The 16,052-nt window shown below is 38.6% G+C and overlaps 1 protein-coding gene across 12 annotated transcripts in view; it reads right to left on the reverse strand.

The window, feature by feature from the left end:
- Positions 1-16,052, reverse strand: part of RAPGEF6 (Rap guanine nucleotide exchange factor 6) — a 124,491-nt gene that overhangs the window by 31,273 nt on the left and 77,166 nt on the right. For 7 of the 12 annotated variants that reach the window (XM_042014659.1, XM_042014658.1, XM_042014656.1 and 4 more), the window contains 11 exons: positions 10,401-10,584; positions 9,434-9,570; positions 8,774-8,932; positions 8,401-8,553; positions 7,716-7,880; positions 6,689-6,796; positions 6,128-6,331; positions 5,303-5,411; positions 3,333-3,576; positions 2,570-2,727; positions 1,413-1,427 (listed from right to left, as the gene is read on the reverse strand). In XM_042014659.1, the coding sequence (XP_041870593.1) occupies positions 1,413-1,427; positions 2,570-2,727; positions 3,333-3,576; positions 5,303-5,411; positions 6,128-6,331; positions 6,689-6,796; positions 7,716-7,880; positions 8,401-8,553; positions 8,774-8,932; positions 9,434-9,570; positions 10,401-10,584 (1,636 nt within the window). The remainder of the gene's footprint in view (positions 1-1,412; positions 1,428-2,569; positions 2,728-3,332; positions 3,577-5,302; positions 5,412-6,127; positions 6,332-6,688; positions 6,797-7,715; positions 7,881-8,400; positions 8,554-8,773; positions 8,933-9,433; positions 9,571-10,400; positions 10,585-16,052) is intronic. The other 5 variants (XM_042014660.1, XM_042014657.1, XM_042014655.1 and 2 more) reach the window with 1 other exon arrangement.

Here is a 16,052-nt window from a genome sequence, read left to right on the forward strand (position 1 = left end):
CAGAGTCAGAGATCCCCAGTAAAGGAAGAGAAGGGCTGTCACTGAAGCAACAGCCTCCAAAACAGCCCTTCCCTTCTCTCACTGCTATTTGTCCAGCCCTTAAAAATGCAGTGATAAGAACTGTGGATTGACGCATGTGACCTACCCTGGAGCACTGGTGATGACCAGGTGTCCCTCTCTGCCCAAGGGGAACCTGCCCAGGAAATCATCCTGCTGGAAAGCATCCAGGTCCTTCAGGCCCTCCCAGCAGAAGCTCTCTAGTACAGTTTTAGATGCTGCTCATCCCACTGTTTATACATTGATTATCCTCTATCAAAATACACTGCTTAAGGAGGCAACAAAGATCTTTTGGGGCAATGACCTTAGAGTTACTTTTTCTTGCGTCAGGACTTAAAGGTGTTATGGGCACAAGTAGAAGGAATTTCAAGGTAAAAAGTAAGCAGGTAATCTATGATCCAGCACCAAAGGTTCCACCCACTGGGAAAAAGAAAGGCTCAACATCAGCTGTAAATAAATTTTAAGAGTGAAAAAAACATGGGTTAAAAAAATTCTGATTGAAGGCTAATTCCTCTAACAGTTGCATGATTATAATTAACACATTATCAGAACATTCTCATCAGAAGCTAGGGACTAGCTGAATTTGAGAAGTTCAATATATATGAGAATAGGGGCAGTATAAGGGAGAAGTAAATATATTGTACTTTATTTCAGAGTGAAAGTGGTGAAAATTACATACTGAGTAATTAGAGAAGTGCCTACACTCATAAAAGTGGTAATAGATAAATGGAAGAGGGAAACATCTATACTTTGGTATCAACATACCTAAAAATCAGAACACACTCAAGGTGTAAAGCTGAAAACCATGCAACCAAAGCAATGGTAACTTGTGACAGACAAGGGAAACATAAATTACAGGTACATTTCTGTCTTTATGGTCTTTGCTTTTAAGCAGGCAAACATAAATTATTAAATTAAAAATTTTAATGCATTATTCAACTCATTTTGACAATACAAAGTGCATTTCAAGTTTGCATGCACAGAATTTTAGTTATGAAGTACGACAGAAGAACAAACTAAATCTCAAACTGTTATCTTCTGAAACTTCAGTTCTATGAAAGAGATATAAGCAACTTCATCCCTTCAGAGCAAGGCCACAGGGAAGCAGAGGAACCTGCCAACGGTCATTCAGCGTGTTGGGGGCAGAAATGGGAATAAAATGCAGATCTCAGCCTCAGTACAGCACTGTGTCTGTACAGGAACCTATGGATTTGTTTTAAGGAAAATTACAGAGCACAGGGCTATCCAGTGCCCTACAGTAATAACTGTGTCAGTGCAATGTCTGATAGTGTTAAATTTACAGGCAAGCCATGCAATATTAAGGTCTACAGGATGCTGTACATGAGGATACTTACAGTAAAACCCAACAGCTGCAGGCAGGAGAAAAAGAAAAAAACCGTGTCAACACCAAATCAAGACTGAGATGCTTACAAATCTTATCAAGTGTACACTGTCAGAAATAATTTGGTTTTCCCTGACATTCAAATATGGCAGCATATTTGTTATAGTAAGCTTAAAGTAAAGCTAAGTGATCCAGCTGAAGATGTCCCTGCCCACGGCAGGGGGGTTGGAATAGATCACCATTAAAGGTCCTTTCCAACCCAAATCATTCTGTGATTCTATGAGTGATTCCAAGATGAACTAGTTATCACCATTTCATATTAAGTGGTAACCTGTACAGTATTAAATGAAGATTTCTAGAAAAACGTGTATAGCTCTCATGGAGACAGCAAAGACCTGGAATTGCAGCAAAAAGTGAACTTCTTTGCCATGGGTATTTATACACCTGATAGGATGTATCTGTGCACATCCCTTTTAAAGGGGAAATCTGCAAGTTTAGGTAAACACAAGTCACAGTCACAAAACACTTTACAGAATATGTCATTATGTACAGAACTTACACTTAAAATAGGAAAAAAAGATTCTGACTAGACATGCTCACAGGCAGCTGCATATTGCAACAAATGCCTCCTGCAGCCATCCCATAAACTGGATTCCTACAGCAACAGCAATGAAAGCCCAGACCACACACATCAAAACATTTTTAAGGCTTTTAGACATACCATTGAATATACATAATGTTTGTTAAACATGAAACATGAACATCACTGTGCTGGTACCATGGCAGTTCTATTCTATCCACAATACTGCTTGAAATATATATTGACAGATGGAAGGATGGACAAGTCAAAGCACTGAGGAGAGATGGCAAAGAAGTGGGCAGACAATCTCCTTCCACCAGAGCCAATTTACTCCAGTAAATCAAAGGCTCTCTGAAGTGGCAAAATACATTTCTTTGTAAAAAGAATTAAGTCCCACATCACCCAAAAAAAAGTAGGCAAGAGAGGTTCAGGCAGCGTGGATTTTCAGTACATCTCCTCCCTGCTAGGCCCACAGGATGCACAGGCAACTGCACTCAGCACAAGTGATGGTGGTAAAAGCTCCAGTTTTCCCCCTGACCCAGCTGCCTTGGTAACCCAGCCTGTAAATCAACCTCAAGCTGCCATTTTACCTGAAGGGTTAGAGAAATCCAGAATGCTGGTTGTGGGCTGCAGCAGGTCAGGACTACTGGATGAGAGGGTGCCTGGAATAGGCATGATGGCCAGACTGTGCCTGCACTGCCGTGTCCCCACGACGCTGTCATCCTGTGACTGGCTCACACTGCCATCACTGCAAAACAGTTCTGATTCAATTATCTGCATTAAACTCCTCCTATTCATCTTGAGATGAATGAAACTAAGAAAAATAATGGTGTTCAGCTATTTTAATTACATGCTATAGACATGCTTTCAAAACAAGGACACGGGAAAATTATTTGAAAGAGTTTATTGGGAGAGAAAAGTTATTTTGCTCTTGTTCTGCATTCGTGGGGCAGATGCAGACGATTTTTTTAAAAACATAAGCCATGTGGACATAATGACTAGAAATCCTAAGCAATGGTTATTTCTTAATGGCCTGAGACTGAAGGAGGGTAGGTTTTAGGTAGATGTTAGGGAGAAATTCCTCCTTGTGAGGGTGGTGAGGCCCTGGCAGAGGTTGCCCAGAGAAGCTGTGGCTGCCCCATCCCATCCCTGGAAGTGTTCAAGGCCAGGTTGGACAGGGCTTGGAGCAACCTGGTCTAGTGGAAGATGCCCCTGCCCACAGGAGGGGTTGGAATGGGACAGTCTTTAAGATCTTTAAGTTCCCTCCCAACCCAATCCTCTTCCAATCATTCTATGATTAATAGCATAATCTAATAAAGAACCGCTACTTTTTGACAAAAGAGTCCGACAAACCTGAACAGTTTTGGAGGCAAGATGCTGAAACGGGTCTTGTCTAAAATTTTCCTGATTCTATTTCTTCCACCAGATACAGTGTTTGCTTTCATTTTCTTGTTTCCTTTTTCACGAGGAAACATCTGTTCCACATCTCCAGGCATATCTGGGATAGAATAACGGTTGTTTTTCTTTTCTGCAATTTTTGGAATATGTGGAATTCCATTCTTCTCCTGTCCGATCCTGCAGAGCAGTTCCTTAAAAACTGTAAGAGAAGATACAGTCATTGTGAGTAACCTTTGCACACTCAGAACTTCACAGTGAATTCTTTTTTTCCCCCTTAAACCTTTTGCTTCCCACATCCCAGAGAGATAATAAGGAAACACTGCATTCAGGGCAATCAGCACTATGCATTTATTGGTCTTTTTTGTCAATGGTAACGGAGTGCAGATGCTTCTTCAAGAGTAAGTGAAACACAGACTGATATATTCCCAAACCGTCTTTGTTTGCCTCTACTAACACTACTGAACAGAAGCTGCATCAAATTTCCTACTGTATTTATGAAACTAAGCTAGTCTATAAACCTACACTGACATTCTCAAAGGTAGAATTCTGTGGAAATTATAGGGTTTTTGTTCTGCTTCTTTCCACATATGTAAGGTGAAAAAAATGTTCAAATTGTCTTGTCAACATCAATTATTTCTTTAAAGATCCTTTAAAAATGTTTTGAAAATCTTCCAAGTCAGAAATTCAGTATTTTCTGTTGAAAGTATGGTGATACTGGGAGAATGCATAACTGTAAACAGCATATTACTCAGACTGTCCCTATGAGCAAAGCAACCTTCTGTACAGAAGGTCCAATTAAATGGTACATTTCTATTATATAATAAAAGCTAAGGCTACAAGCTTTCCCAGTATAAATCTGAATAGAACAGGAATTGCTCATTGTCAGTACCAGACACTTAACACTCAGTTAAAAAGGATAATAAATATCACTGTTGAAAAAAATTCAAGACATTAATTTATTAAAATTTATCAGAGAAATCACCTTGAAAGTCTATCAGCTAGCAGGAGGAGATTAGAACCTGCTTGTATGTTGCTTACATTTATGATACAAATGAACAACCTATCACTTTCTCAGTTATAGTGATGTTTCATTTCATGTCATTTCACATTAGTCTGGACGACCGGTTACTCTGGTTGTTTCAAGTTTTTTTTAATTATGCTAAGAAGAAACTGCTGAGGGCTTGAACCTTTGTAGCTGCACAGTGATAAACATAGAATAGTAATAACTGAAAAGAAAATCAATAGTGAGCAAGGGCAGGTAAATGGAGGAAGGAAATAGGAAAAGAAAACCATCAGAAGATATGGATACAATTATGGAGGAAGGAGCTATCCTGTGCACAGTCTCCTTCCTTCTGCAGCTTTGATTATTCTGTTGCCTGAAGGGGATTATAGAAAAAGAACAGATGATTTGACTGAGATTTTAAAGAGGTATTTAGGTGTTTATATTCATGATGACAATTAAAAGCCAACATTTATATGCCACACCACTTTTTATATCCCCTTTTCAATTATAAAGGCTATTTATCCTCTCATTCGTACAGCCATTATAAGAAGTTTTACAAAATCCCAGTTTTACATTTTTGCTGTTTCTTGGCAAAAATATTTTGGTCCAGATCCCTTGGCTTTGTTTCAGCCTTATTGCATGGAGGGACACTAAATCAGCTTAAACAGTCATCTGAGGATTTCTCAGGGAGTGAAGAGCTGCTTGTGCTGGCTCCGTGCCACTCAACGTGCAGCCCTTGGCGCATGAGAACTTATCCAAGCAAACAGAAGCACAACAAGGGGACTTCTGCACAACTTCTCACCTCAAGAGCAGCAAGTTGGAAAAAAAAAAAAAGTGGAATCCCATTGCACTTATAAAGCCAGAAGGAGTGGAGTTTTTTTCCTTCATACATAAAAATACATCATATATGAAGTCTACTCACCAAAAATGTTTGTTTTTACAGTAATGGAGAGATGCGTGTTATTCCTTAAGATTTCCAGAGCTTTTACAAAGGTAATGTTCTCAAAATTCTGTCCATTTACTTCCATTATCTTTAAGAAACAAAAATTGGACTATTAGGAGAACATCTGTCTGACAGGCTTACAAATACAAAGGTGATAATACAGGCACAATAAGAACCTCCCAGAAATTACCATATCATCTTTACAGCAGCTACAGAATGAAAACATTCCATGTAAAATAACTATTTTCATCATGTCAGAGAAGTCATATCCTGTAAATAAGTCAGGACTTCCATTTTTACTTGAAAACTGCTTTGAATAAGTTTATTTTCTATGATAACATGACATTCTTGCAATTAATCAAAAATGGTGGATCATGAACTACAGAACTGATATTACTTCAAAAGCTGGATTTTCGATTTTCACTGAGTGTGACCTGTCACTGCTCCACCTTCCTCAGTGAGCTGGGATCAAACACATTAGGCGGGAATCAATCCCAGAAAACAATCTGATGGATTCAATGTAACCATATCTTCAATCAGAAAGTTTCCAAAAATAACCATAACTTAGTTTCTTTCCTCATCCTGTTTTTGGAATATTTAAATATTTTACATATTTTGAAAACTATTTAATAGAAACCCATTTAACAGATATAAATGGAAGCTGAGCTGTGGCATTCCCAAGAGAATGGGAATGGTTGATTGGCTGCCAGTGGTTTAGTTTTAGTACACAGCATAACATTTCTGTGGAGAACAACCAAGAGGTGGATAAAGCAGAATATTTTAAATTAACTTAATTGTTTTTACCTGATCACCACGCTTAAGTCCAGCTTCTGCTGCCTTACTGCCTATCTCCACAGTCTCTACAAAAATACCAAACCCCTTGTCACTGCCTCCAAGAAGGCTGAAAAACAAGGGAGAATCTCTGGAAGGTTTTTGCAGGGTGATTTGTCTCCATTTTGCTTTGGCAGCACAGGCAATATTCAGCAATCTGAGATGGCCTTTCATTTTCTGTAACACAGAAGACACAAAATGCAGTGCAATGTTTCTTTTATAAGAAATGGAAAAATGGTTATGAAAAATACCCCAAGTGCCAGAAAATAGATTTTTGAGGCCATGTTTTCAGATCTTACTAAATAAACCTTGTCCTCTTTTGCTGAAATGCAAAAACTCCTAAGTGAGTGCCATAGGTATTACTTTATATGGATCCTTTATATCTAATTTATACTTAAGAACAAATATGTCCAATGTTAAAAGCCACCTGTTAACTGTTACACTTAGAGACTACAGCTGCTAGGCAATGGTAACCCTGGAAAATTGAAATATGTAGTACTAGAAAATGTGACGCTCGTTCTTTTTTGCTCCTACCGTATCCTCCAAGTTCTTTTCAAATTCTTCCAGGAATCGAGTCATGGCAGGATCTCCTTCAAAGTCATTAAAATGATTGTTCACCCACAGTAAGACTACTCTGGTAACCTGTAAAAACAAAATAAAATATGTATATATATATAAAGGTACCTATGGTTCTTCTCCTATAAGCTTTAATCTATAAACACAGAAGAATACCTGGACATGGCAGAAGAACATAAAACAGATTACTGTGTCTGATAGGAAAAAGATATTTACACTTGAAATCATCATCTCTTTCCCTTTATTTGTGGAAGCAAATGAAAAACTAAAAAACCCACATATTTTTATACATAAAAAATACTGGGTACATCACCCAGTACCTACTGGTGTATAAATCCATCTTCAGCTAAGCCTTCCTGACACTGTTCATGAAGATCACCTTTTAAAGCATCCTAATGACTTCTTTAAAGGAAGTTCTAGTTGTGATAAACAAAAAGCTTTCTTCCAAGAAGTTTTAGTTAAATCTTTAGATTGCTTCTGTAGGTGCTACAGAGTCACTACCATTCAGGATAAAGTCAGACTGACAACTATATTATCCATCCATATTATTAAAAAAAAAAAAATCTAAGTCTATAGCAGTTTCTCTTCTAAAACTATACAATTTCTGCTTTTGTTTGCTGACACACTTCTCTTTATCTTTCCTTTTATTAAAAAACAGTAGTTGCCCAAATGAAAAGCATGGAAAGAGGTAAGAAGAGAAGCAATAACCACAACAGACCCTGCACAATTTCCTATACGAAACATCTAGTGTTTTGACAGTATGTTGGATTTCCTCAGCTCAAGGCTAGAAAACATAAAAACATTGGCTAAGAATCAACAAATTGGCATGATACAAGTTCCAGACTATCATGCTTTTTCATGAATGTGCACACAGTTAGATAGAGTGGAACCTGGTTTTATTTTTCCTAGTTTATCAGCAATACAAAAAGGGATCAATTTGATTATATTTTCACCAGAAATATTAATCTCTTAGACTACAACCAACCTTATCCCTGAGGCTATCCACTGTGAACCATTCCAAGAGTTTATTTCCAACTTCCAAGGGACTTGTTAGAAATGTTCTGTATGTTAAAAGAAAATCTTCAATGTAGGTTGGATCCACAATAGAATGTTCCTCTATTAAGTGCATGATGAGTCTCTCGGGTGTTGCCTTAAAAAAGCAAATGAAAAAAATAACTGATATCTCTCATCACTACCTCTCCCTAAAGAGTAATTCAACATAAACCCACATGAGCAGTATAATCCCTTTAGAAAGTTCAGTTATGGCGAACTCAGGAGAAAACACACCAACATGTTTAAATCAAATCCTCCTGCTTCTCTCAGCCCTGACGTTTTGCACAGGTAACACCTGGCTAAAACAATTAGTAACTTCCCTTAATTTTATTTTTTAGTAAGCAGTTTAAGTACCTCTTTCAGATTACAAAAAAAGGTCATAAAGATGCCCAAAGGGTGCTCCCAATACAAAACTCGATGTATATGTTGAACAGGTCTAACTTTATTAAAGGGGAAATGGACGTAAAGTTGGAATATAATACACATTCCTTCCAATCGAGTTTTTTAGCTGACACAGACAAAACTGAGAATGCATAGTAGATTCAAACTGAAATTGTATTTATTTACTAAGAAATAAAAGTGTAATTGATTAATGGAAAGCACAGAAAGAAATGCACCTTGATAACTATGTGTCCTTTTCTGGTTCCACTGCGATCCAGCTCCCTGTGCTCCTTTACCATTACAATTTCTCCTTCTTCTTCCACTTTATGAGTGTTTTTTTCCACATGGTTCAGAATCCTCCAGTAGTCTTGCTGGGCTATACACACGAACTGTCCCCAAGGACAACAACAGATTCTGAGTTAAGTATCTAAAACATGAATGTATCCCCATCTCCAGGCTGAGCAATCCCAACTCTCCCAGCCTTTCTCCACAGCAGAGGGGCTCCAGCTCTCAGAGTGCCTTTGTAGCCTCCTCTGGATCTGTTCCAACCTGGGTTTTTTAATCAGATGCTTAAAAATAAGAGGTAGTTATACAGAATTGCAACCTTACCTGACAATCATCTACTTTGGTTCTGACCACTCCATTCATGTACTGTTTGTCCAGAGAGGGAGTAATCCCAAAACTATTTCCCATACAGAGACTCTCACTCTTCCCATCAGGATAGCTGATTTCTACTGTGCCATTTAAAATAACATACCAAGAATCAAGCTAGAGGAAGTAAAAAAAAAAAATTTAAAAAGTGAAGCTAATTTAACAACTTTTGTAAGCTCTTATCTCAGAAAGGCTCATTCTTGTAGCCTCCAGTTTGCTGCCCCCACCTCTCCGTAACATTTAAATCACCAAAACTGTGCACTGTAAGGCAAGAGATGGAGATGGAAACAGGAATGCTTTTCAGTTTTCTTCATTCATTTTAGAACTGATCCTGGAGGGAGAAATGCTGATGAATAGATTTCTTTCTTAATAAGTAGGCTAATTGCTATGATATATTTGTACCATTTAATGAGAATGAACATTCTTTCCCTGAGTACCCATTTAGTCACTACCAGAGATGAGTCTACCTCACCCCTCTTGGAGGGATGAACAGCAAATGCCATTCCAGATGTCTTGATCCAAGCAGGAAGAGAGATTTCAAGATAGTGATTCAGGGCACCTATGCTGGGAGCCTGACTACTGACTGATTTAACACCTGTGCTGGAAGCAGTCACTTACTTCCTGGCCGTCTTCAAGTATGATGGCTCCTGCTTGCTCTACAACTTCAAATATCATCACTGAGCACAGTTCTCTCCTCACAGACATGGTCATGTTCGCAAAGGCAGGGAGTTGATGCATGAATTCCAATAATTGCTCTGTTGGACAAAGGAAACATTGGTATGATGACTGCAAGGCCCAGGGTTTCCTTGGATTCCTTACTCTCCACAAGTATATTAAACTCCAGTTATATTCATAGGAAAATTGTTCAGTGGTATTACACTTCCCATTAGTGCCTGTGGCTAAATGAGCCCAGTGTGTACTTTGTCATTAACAGCCAGAACTCAGCTCCACAACCTTGCTGGTGTTCTGATTGACTCTCAGGGCAGCAGTCTAGCTAAGAGTAAAAGCACTTCAGCTTCAAACATTTAGAAAAATTAAAAATAGCCTTAGGTACAGTAATTATAAGCTAGACAGGAGCATGAAATGATTTTCCAGTGTTCAGAGATGCAATCTGAATACAGCAGAAAGCAAATTTTGCTATTGAAATTCATGCCAATTTCTAGTTAAACACTGCAGTAAATTATCTTCATTTCAACTGTTTTGTAGTTTACAGTTAAGTATAGCTATAGCCAATAACAGTATGTTCTCTTTGCTATTTAATAACTAATTCAACAGTTTCAGGCAGTCAAAATTACCTTGCTACCTGTCCCATTACATCAACACAAAATGACTGTAATACCTCACATCTTGACACCACAAAGACTGTTGTTCAAAATATTTGGATTCTCAGAACAAATATTATCTCAGATAGCAAGAGAAGACATCATTCAATTAAAAGTATCAATAGAGCAAAGTGAGACATCATTCAATTACTAAGATATACACTGAACATTAACTCATTAAACAGTTTTTGGTTATGCTTCTCTTACAGATGTTATATGATGTATTTTTATGTAAATTTTACTACTCTATTTTTTCTTCTCACCAATGTCATCATCAGTTTTATCTGCAGGCTCTTTCTCAAGGCACTCTCGGACAACGTCTCGCCCTAGAAGTGGATCAGAAGTTCTGTCAATATCTTCATCCTCCTCCTCTTCTTCATCTTCAGAGTCTACAGGTGCTTCCGGAAGACCCGTTAAATCAACATCTCCCATCTCACTTTCTGTAGCCTACAAAGAAAACATCAATCAGACAGAGAGTTCAATGTCCTCAGTTCAATGATTTATAGTCTGAGACAGATAATTTAAAAAAAATTTAAGTTCTGTGACCAACAAGTCAAACTAGAATCTCTAACAGCTCCCTTTCTGAACACTGAGGAAAACATGTTATGCTGAAATCTACTGGATTCTCATTCTACAGCACTTACTCTCTCTCTGTTGTGAATTCATGTAACATTGTGAAAAAACAATTTGCGTCTATAGTACTGACAAAGTAATAATATAGTTTAGTAATACCATTGGTTGCCCAATGCCTGTGGACACATTTCGATTGTCAGCAATAGATGGCAACATAGACATCACACTGAGCAGGCACACAAGACAAGGGTGAAAGAGAACAAAATACCAGCAACAAAAAGCAGAATCACATAGAAATCATTTGCACTAATTCCTTCTGTACAGTTTAAATGATGTAATGGCACGAAAATAAATTTCCAAACAGATGGAAGGGGAAAAAAAAGCAGTTTCAAATTCTCAGTTTCTACAGAGTAGTTGCTCAGGCACTTTTTTTAAAGCTTAAGCCAGAATGCAAATCATTTTTCTGCTTAAATTCAGAAATTCAAACAACAAGATGTCACTGCAAAGTAATTATATAGATACTCGTAGAAAATGGAGTTTGTTTGTTTTTAAATGAGCAGATTTAAAACACTCAGTTTCACTTTTAAAAGAAATCCCTGAGATTACAAAAAAAACCCCCAAAACTATCTAAGGTATCAAGTACCCTGCATGTTCACAAAACCTCCAAAATAGAAGATGAATTTGAACACTGTAATGGGGCAGAGCACGGCTTCTCTGGACAACCTGTATCAGGGTCTCAAAACCCTCACAGAGAAGATTTTCTTTCCTATATCCAAGTTAAGTCTACCTTTTCCAGTTTAAAACCACTGCCCCTTGTCCTTCACTACAGGACATGGTAAAAAGTCTTTCTAATAAATCTGCTTTAAGTATTGACAGGGTGCAGTAAGGTCTCCCTGAAGCCTTATTCCCTTTTCTCCAGTCTCTGGGGGCTTCACATGACTGCCACGACTTTCCAAGATGAAGAGTGCCTTAGCAGTTCCATCAGCCAAGTCCCTCAGGACCCTGGGATGCACTGCCTTGGGTACCATGGACTTGTGTACATTCAGATCCTCAGGTGGTCTCAAATGCCTTCTCTTCCCATGGGAAGGACTTTGTTCCCCCAGTCCCTGCCTTGATGTTCAGGGAGTGGAGAGATGTGGGAAGAGCAACCTGTGAAAACTGAGACAAAAATTGCTGAGTGCCTCAGCCTTCTCCATGTCATCAGTTCTCCTGCCTTATTTAGTGGGAGAGTGAAGCACAATTTCTATCTGGTTTTTTGGTTGTTTGTTGTTTTGGTTTTTTTTAAATAATGTACCTATCGAAGCCCTTCTGGTTTTTGTCACATCCCTTGCCAAATCCAGCTCCAACTGAGCCTTACTGTTTCTGATCCCAACCCTACACAACTGGGCAGTGTCCCCATATTCTTCCCAGGACACATGTCCCTGATTCCACTGTATGCATTGCCTTCATTTTGACCAGGAGGTCTGTCCTTGGCCACTGCTCTCCTGCTCTTCTGGCCTCACATAAAACAATATTCATTTTAAGTGATTTAAACACAGTGAACTGCACTGTCTCCATCTCCCTACACATTCCATGCTGATGTGAGCCCCAATACCCTCACAAAGAAACAGCTTTTTCTTCCTACACCAGAAAAAAAAAATACTGGGGTTTAGCTATAACCTTGGGCCTTGGAGCTTGTCCTCATTTTGATAATTAGCCAGCAAACCTAATAAATAAAGCTTACATGATTTTTAAAAAAATATTTCTTTCAGAGAAGGATAACAATATAGAGAGGGTTAAATCTGTTTTACATTACATCACCGTTACTGGCTTCTGTAGCTCACATTAACAGTTTTGGAATTAAGCCCAAGCGCAAATTGTACTTGGAGAGTCTCAGCGCACCTGATCAGTACAGCATTTTATTCAAGGACTTTTCTAGCATTTCTTCATCTAAATAGCCACAATTTATACCAGCTTCTCTATGCTGAGTAAGACAAACAGCAGCACCAACCCTCACTTTGATATGCCCACACTAACCCAGAAAAACAGAGGCTACAGGTTCTACCGAATTTTTTATACCCTACATAGGAAAATAGACAAATCAACTCCTTTCTTGATAAATAAGTTACATTTTGATCAAACTATGAAATAGGAGTGGGTCCTCCAACTGTGTTTCAAAGATTCTGTGCAGATGGTTGACAGAACGTTGGCAGGTCAGGCAGTGCTGGAAGGAACAGGATGGATTTTGCTCATAAAGCCGTCTGCAGAAGTAGCTGCTCTTCCCATCCATGATGCGCCAGCTGTTTCCATTACCAAATATAAAAATCATTCCTAACACAAACATTTATGAACGGCTGATATACAAAACGAAACCAGAAGCTGCAATCCTCAAATCTCACCCAAATACAGGTTTCCAGGATCAGGTCCGTGACACAAGGGTATCTACTGAGATACACATCCTAGATGAATATTTTATAGATAATCCATTTTAATATCAAAGCTTTAACCACAATTGGAATTATTGCTGGATAATGATGTTGCTGCCCACAAAGAGTACATACACTGTACATACTCTGTACTGATAAATTAGGGATTTTGAAAGAAGTGAAATGAAAGAGAAACTTTTGGCACACTACTTACAGAAATAAACAGGTAGGAAAAAATTGATGCAAAGTGGTTAGTCACTAAGAGAAAGTGATTGCAGGAAACTCATTTGTGAGAGTAGAGGTGATACCCTGTCCAACCACATCTAGAGAGAACCTGGATTCCTTGTGTGACTCTGGCTGGGCACCTTAGAGCCTATCCCATGAACGGGCAAAGAAAGGTGTTTTCTCTGTGTAATACCCGTTGAATTCTTTTTCCCTGAAGACTCCTGTAACAGGTCAAAGCAGCTGTACAAGCCTGCATTTCAACTGCTGTATGCACAACCACACAGCTTCCCCTACTTGTGGCTGAAGACCATCGCTCTGAAATTAAACGTACTGTCAGAAAGGGGTTGAAAGAAAAAAAAAAATTAAAATCCTTTTAAAGCAAGAAGGTACTTTAAAAATTGTACAGAATAACTTACTTTTCTTTCTATAATTAAAAAAGGTCTGCAGTGCAGCAGAAAGACAACTGCTCTGCAGTATTCCAAGCAAACTGGAATTTGCAATACACACATTTGGACATTTTGGTGTCCATGTCTCGGACACCAAAACACTGAAATCTCCAACAGGGAATAGCAACAGTACAGGACAAGAGAGAAAAACACCTCCATAAATTTTCATCACTTTTTGCAACTAACTCAGGATTTAACACAGTGTCTCTACAGCAGACTTTACAGGCAGGAATCCTCTTCTGCTGATCTCACCTTAAGCTTTATGTTCATCATTTCCTGTTTAACTGGAAATGGGCTTTATCCTGGGCTGAGAGGCAGATGGAACAAGTGAAACCTCATTTCAACACTATCAATGAATGCAGTGTACACAGATGAAGAGAAAATCTTTCCAAATCTTACTAAAATATTGTTTCATTCTTTGGTTCTACCATTCTACCAATCATGTTTTCCAATTTTGGAATGATGTTTGTACTACCTACTATAAAAAATTAATGTTAAGATACCATTAATTCAAAAGGTCATTTCAAGGCTACATTAATCAAAATTATTCCGAATACTAGTGACACTAATGATATTCCTAAAGAGCTTGGCATGTGAAGCTTGGTATGATACATATGAAGCTGACTGCAAAAGCAAAGCATCATTTTCCAAATACTTTATGAAAAGCTGTATTTTGTTGTACCAAAAATGCTTTCAATTACTGAGCCAATACATCACACTCAAAATGTAGTTTGATTACATATCAAAGATATTTTCTACTTTCATAACATCATGAATATTGGGGGAAACCACTTTTCTATTTTGTTACTTCCAATTCTGTCTATATTGATGTGTTGCTGCAATAAAATGCTGTGTTAAATATTGTCTCATGGCATTATTACACAACATCTATCTATTACTAAGCAATATCTAGTGATCACTTATAGACTTGTGACAAACAGTAAGAGACATCTCCAACACTGTTACAGCTACTGCAATAAAAACCATAAAATACATAAATGCACATAAAATACATCTTTTAACAGGTTACTATTTGCACATTAGGCATATGAGAACAAGATATAAAAATTCACTAAAAAAATAAGGGGGAGAAAATCATTGTGGATTGCTGAGGATTTCCCCCCCCCCCCATAACATGTCTGTTGCATGTCTTCTCTTCACCCACAGCTTATCAAATGCTTGATTCTCTACTGCTATCTTTCATGATTAATGTCACTGTAACTCTGATCATACATGGGTGTAAAATTATCTTTCAAGATCTCGCTCGAGTCTGACAGTGGAGACCTGCCTCAGCATCAACCCGGCGAGCCAGGAATTCTCTAACAGATGTCCTCATTTCCTTCAGGATGCAAAACCAGACAGGTGAATGCCACTGAAAAGGAAATTCTTACCTGAAAAGTCCTAACTCCTAAAAATTAATATAAAATCTGCAGTCATTTTCACATTAATTATTCCTCAGTGTACAAAATACCTAGCACCACTGTTTATTTGCTACAGTGCATATAAATGTTACTCCATCATTTCCTTTATTTATATAATTTTTATTTGTTTAGTAATTATGCTCTTTTGTCATTTTCTGATGAGTAGACATAAGACAATTACCTGCACATGATAAGAGCATTCACTCATTAGAAGATATCATTGCTAGAGTGTTATCTTTGTTACCAATAATATATTTTAAGTGCTTTTCACTTAGAGCAACCTCTCCAAGCTACTCAGGCAAGCAACTCAAGCATCCTGCTGTGATGGCCTTGCAATGCCTTTTCGAGTGCCAGTGTCCCTGGAGCTGTAGGATCTGTGACTCTCTCCACCCTAACTCCAGGCCTAATGGCAGCTTGTCACTGGGGCTAAAGTCCCATCACCACGGCTGGTCCAGATCAGAAAGATGCAGGAGTAGCAATGTTGTGGCCCTGCCGTGATCACCCTGGCATGCCTTTTCCAGCCCCAGTGCTCCTGGAGCTGTAGGCTCTTTGACTCTCTCAACCTCAACCCTAAACACAGCTTGGCACTGGGCCAGAGGTGCTCATCACCAGAGGTGGCACAAATTAAAAAGTATGGAGTTGGTGATGTTGGCACCCTGCTGTGATGCCCTTGCAAAGCATTTTGAGTGCCATCATCCCTGGAGTTGTAGGCTCTTTGAGTCTCTCAACCCTATCCCAACCCTAACCCCATCACCACGGCTGGTCCAGATCAGAAAGATGTAGGAGCAGCAATGTTGTGGCCCTGCCGTGATCACCCTGGCATGCCCTTGCCAGCCCCAGTGTCC

The sequence above is a fragment of the Corvus kubaryi genome, unplaced genomic scaffold (genome assembly GCF_017639235.1).
Source record: "Corvus kubaryi isolate FWS band 111438036 unplaced genomic scaffold, C.kubaryi_AGA036_p1.0 split2-37374, whole genome shotgun sequence".
Taxonomy (NCBI): domain Eukaryota; kingdom Metazoa; phylum Chordata; class Aves; order Passeriformes; family Corvidae; genus Corvus; species Corvus kubaryi.